The sequence below is a fragment of the Sardina pilchardus genome, chromosome 1 (assembly GCF_963854185.1).
Source record: "Sardina pilchardus chromosome 1, fSarPil1.1, whole genome shotgun sequence".
Classification (NCBI taxonomy): Eukaryota; Metazoa; Chordata; class Actinopteri; order Clupeiformes; family Clupeidae; genus Sardina; species Sardina pilchardus.
This window is the reverse complement of record NC_084994.1, coordinates 34632202-34637201: the sequence shown is the minus strand read 5'-3', so window position 1 is coordinate 34637201 and position 5000 is coordinate 34632202. Positions and strand designations below refer to the sequence as shown.

The 5000-nt window shown below is 53.1% G+C and overlaps 1 protein-coding gene across 1 annotated transcript in view; it reads right to left on the bottom strand.

Moving 5' to 3' along the window:
* The window catches only part of LOC134078309 (SH3 and PX domain-containing protein 2A-like), a 93658-nt gene that overhangs the window by 51095 nt on the left and 37563 nt on the right, over positions 1-5000 (bottom strand). Inside the window, exons 4-6 of the mRNA XM_062534141.1 lie at positions 1223-1357; positions 864-1057; positions 296-671 (exon numbers count right to left, since the gene is read on the bottom strand). Of these exons, the coding sequence (XP_062390125.1) occupies positions 296-671; positions 864-1057; positions 1223-1357 (705 nt within the window). The remainder of the gene's footprint in view (positions 1-295; positions 672-863; positions 1058-1222; positions 1358-5000) is intronic.

Here is a 5000-nt window from a genome sequence, read left to right as displayed (position 1 = left end):
GTGTGTGTGTGTGTGACGACTCACCCAGTATCCTGAGTGTGTGTGTGTGTGTGTGTGTGTTGTGACGACTCACCCAGTATCCTGTGTGTGTGTGTGTGTGTGTGTGTGTTGTGTGTGTGTGTGTGTGTGTGTGTGTGTGTGTGACGACTCACCCAGTATCCTGAGTGTGTGTGTGTGTGTGTGTGTGTGTGTGTGTGTGTGCGTGACGACGACTCACCCAGTCTCCTGTGTGTGTGTGTGTGTGTGTGTATGTGTGTGTGTGTGCGTGTGTGTGCGCGTGCGCGTGACGACTCACCCAGTATCCTGAGCTGGGAGATGGCGCCGTGCAGGCCGAAGAACATCCAGAGGGGCCGCGAGTTGTCCACGCACACCTGCATGCCGGCGCTGGCCCCGTTGTGGCTGAGCATCACCTCGCCGTCGGCGGTGACCAGGAAGCCCAGGATGTCGGCGCTCTGCAGCGGCTGGGGCGCGCGGCACACGGCCCAGAACTCCTTGCGGTCCACCAGCGCCTCGGGGTTGCCGGGCAGGTCGCTGGGGCGCAGCGTGGCGGGGTCGCACGAGGTCACGCCGTAGGCCAGCGCGCCCGAACGCGCCGGGCTCGACTTGGTCACCTTGAGGAAGACGGTCTCGCCCGGGCGCAGCGGACGCTCGGTGAAGACCAGCGCGCGCTCCTCGCAGCGTTCCCGGGGTCCTCCCGCTCCTCCTCCTCCTCCTCCTCCTCCTACACCTCCTCCTCCTACACCTCCTCCTACACCTCCTCCTCCTCCTCCTACACCTCCTCCACCTCCTCCAGCAGTTCCACTGCTACTACTACTACCGGCCCCACAACCGCCACCGCCGCCACTGCTGCTGGTGCTGCTCACGCTTCCGGAATGTTCCGTGCGCAGCAGCGCCACCGTCTGGCCGTCGTCCAGCGTGCGCACGTTGGCGGCGCGCACCTGGTGGAAGCGCAGCTCGCCCTCCAGCGCCTGGGGCAGCAGGTGCGACTGCTGCGAGTTGAGCGAGTTCTGCGGGATCGGGCACGGCACGGGCGCGGGCGGCGCCAGCCGAAGGTGGTGGTGGTGGTGGTGCCCTCCTCCTCCTCCTCCTCCCAGACTTCCGCCTCCGACGCTCCTCCCCAGGGTGCCGCCTCCTCCTCCTCCTCCTCCTCCTCCACCGCCTCCTCCTCCTCCTCCTCCTCCTCCTCCTCCTCCACCTCGTCCCACGGCTCCGTTGCTGCCGTTGTCGTCCTGCTGGAGGTTGAGGTCACACAGGCTGACGGACAGACGGGACTCTTCGGCCTCGCGGCGCAGCGAGGAGCCGCGGCCCGTGGTGAAGGAGCGCGGACGCAGGCATTCCGGAGGGACGATCTCACTCTCTGGAAAACACCAAACGACCGCTTATACCGTTAGATTCGTTACAGTCATTTACAGGAAATCATCATTTGTTGTCACTTTAGCCAACATGTAATAATTAACACAGTAAAAAAAAAAAAACAATGCAAGTTCTATGCAAAAGAAACCATATTAATCCCATATTAACTGCCCCTGTGTATTAACCTTTGCAATTTTGCAAAATCAATGTATAAGTCACAGCTAAAAGTTGGGAAATTACAGCATGCATTTCTATGCAACCAAACACAGCTACTACTGTATCTAGTGGCCAAGTAAATGCCGCCCTGAAACACTGAGACTGACTCCAATTGACCATAACAGCTGTTTATCTAACAGACACAAGTCATAAGTGAGCACATAAACAATATCAACACACTGACAGAAACCATGGCACTGTTTTGAAATGGCAAAAAAAACAAAACAATACAAGTATCTTACTTTGGCGTCTAGTTGCATACAATTGCATAACGCAGACAGTGTAATCCAGAGTAAGTGTTGAGCATTCTTGTCCACAATGAATTCTAAGTGTGCTTCGAACACAGACCACAAGAGAGATTCTGCAGATTCTCCTGGGGTGCCACAACAGATTCCTTATGTAAGCTTAGGCCTACATAAGCAAGTAAGTAAGTAGTCTGAGTTGACCGCTCTCTTCAGGACAAACCTGAACAACCTCATTTTGACCCCAAAACACATTAAGCCTTTCACTGACACACGCACGCACGCAGACACATGGACACACACACGCACGCACACACACACACGCACGCACACACACACACACACACACACACACCCACGCACGCACGCATGCATGCACACACACGCACACACACCCCAAAACCAGGAGGAATGCTTCCACTGGGTGGGTGGAAAGACAGACATACCTACCAACCAAGCATACAGGGCCTTAATTTCACTCCACAGTAAAATGATACAGAGACAGATATAGACCTCAGTTTCCCCAAACCACATTTTGGCTGAACAGTTTTCACTTGGCAAGGTGTTCTAACCTTTCACGCGTTTGTTTTTACACATATATAAACATATACTGTAGCAGCCTTATTTAATCACATCACAATCAAAATATACCCTTTCACTCTATGGAAAGAGACAGACAGACAGACAGACGGTCAACAGCCAGACAACTAAACTTTGTTCATTTGACAACAAAATGAAATGAAATGACACACAGATTCATTAAGCTATTGTAAATGGCAACTCAAATGGCTATAGGAACCCACCCTATTCAGCTCCAAAGAGCCACCGTACTCCAAGGCTCTATGCTAGCTCTGTGCTAGCTCTATGGAAGCTAATATCTACTACAACATTGGCAAGCAAGCATGTAAGACACACGCTACACGCCTGCCTACTACTGCCATTTGTTGTCTCGCATAACTTGGATGGCGATATAACACGACATTAATATACTATTTACTACATGTGATATTATAAGCAATTTTTCCATAGTAGCCTAGGGATCTGCTTACATATTACATATCAGGGCGTAGCGCGGACGGACGGACTCTAAGAGCCATTTAGGCCGTAAAAATGTAAACACTGACTGAACGCGGGTGGGATGGGCCGCTTAGAATGGCGTCAGCGTGATGGAAGGATATTTGAGTGCTGGCATCGGCGCTCGTTAATGAGCCTGGAAATATATGGAGCTGTTTTTGAATGGAGAGAACCACCACTGTCACAGCACGTGCCGCCATTTTTATCTGCCGGCGTCCGGCCGGGGGCCCGACAAACGGAGTGTAGTGCAGATGTCCGCATGGAGATAGACACACACACACACACACACACACACACACACACACACACACACACACACACACACACACACCCCTCTCAGACAGGTCCACCTCTGGAAAACTGATAGCCCCCCTCATCGGTGAATGCCCTCCTTTTAGACCCCTGTGTGCATTCGAAGACTTTCGGACACCAGCCGAGAATAACGCGCCTAAATGTAGCGGGCCGTCACTCATCCGCGGGGGGGGGCTAAATTTAGCCGTCTTGCCTATGAGCGGCGTTCGCACAGAGATAGAGATGCCGGGAGAGAGAGAGGAAGGGGGAGGAGGAGGAGGAGGAGGAGGAGGTGGTCGACAAAGAGAATGCGACCTAGAGGTGAGGTTAGACAGCCTTTCCCTGGAGAGAGAGCGATGGTCTGCCATCTCCCCCCCTCCCCTCCCCTCCCCTCCTCTCTTCTCCTCTCCCCTCCCCTCCTCTCTCCTCCTCTCTTCTCCCTTCCCCAGTGTGCCCCTATCAGCATTGGCCCAGAAAGGGCTGTTAGCTCCAGCCGCTGGTCACAGATAAACCTCTTACCCTCAATTACTTGCCGCGGGAGAGCAAACAGCCACAGTCCCGCAGGCACCCCCCCGCCTGTCCGCCATCCCCCCTAACGTCACTCCTCAAAAGGGCACGCGCCTCTCTCTCCGTTCCTCTCAGGTTGGGCGTGTGTGTGTGTGTGTGTGTGTGTGTGTGTGTGGGGGGGGGGTATGTCCTGTCTTGTCTACCCCCCGCACCCTTTCACTGTGTCTGCCGCTATGCGCTAACTGGTAACACTAGCTTTCTCTTTCCATCCCGTGCCTTCCAAAGTAACACACACACACACACACACACACACACGCAGTGCCCCTACAAGTCATATTTATAACTTCCGATGATAGAGATATTAATTGCGCGTCTTCTTGGCAAGCTTTACAAGACATTTTTTACGACGCGGGGGAAGCGGCGGAACAGTATATGTCAGCCGAAGTAGGACGGCTTTACTGAAATATGCCTCTCATATACGTCACGATACGCGTGTAATAGATTAACGGCTCCATTAAAGCCACTGTTTTCTTTTCATTTAGCGGCATCGCTCCAATGAGATGTGACATTAGCAGCATAGCTGGACCTGAATTAAAACCACAACACTGGGCCAAGTAGGTCATACAGACTAAATATGAGACTGACTGGACCCTGAGGTCAAGGTACAGCGGAACGACCACACAACCGGGGATAATGGCGGCGTCTTCTTGTCATTCGCTAAAGGGATTACGGTCAGTGAGGGTCAGGCTAAAGGTTAGAAAGACTTTGGGGGAAAGCTGTCAGCCCATCACCGGTTCCAGAATGCTTCGCTAGTTACTGTAGAACTCGACAACCGCGGTAGCACGACCCGGTGACAAGGAATCCGCGCCGGTCGGTGGCACGGTGTAAACGGACACCGTAGAGTTAGAGTAAGGGGCACATTTCCGCTCGCAAAATTAGCCGTTGCCGACAGCTCTGCGGAACATTGGAGCGGATTTGAAAGGAGATAGGCCTACGTTATGAGAAGCTGTGGAAGAGAGAGAGAGAGAGAGAGAGAGAGAGAGAGAGAGAGAGAGAGAGAGAGAGAGAGAGAGAGAGAGAGAAAGAGAGAGACGGAGGGGGGCTCAGGAGATATGTAGCATGATAAAAAAGCAGAGGGATAGTCAGCCATTAGAGTCGTGTCAGGAGAGATGAATCACACACACACACACACACACACACACACACACACACACACACACACACACACACACACACACACACACACACACACACACACACACACACACACACACACACACACACACACACACACACACACACACACACACACTCCTT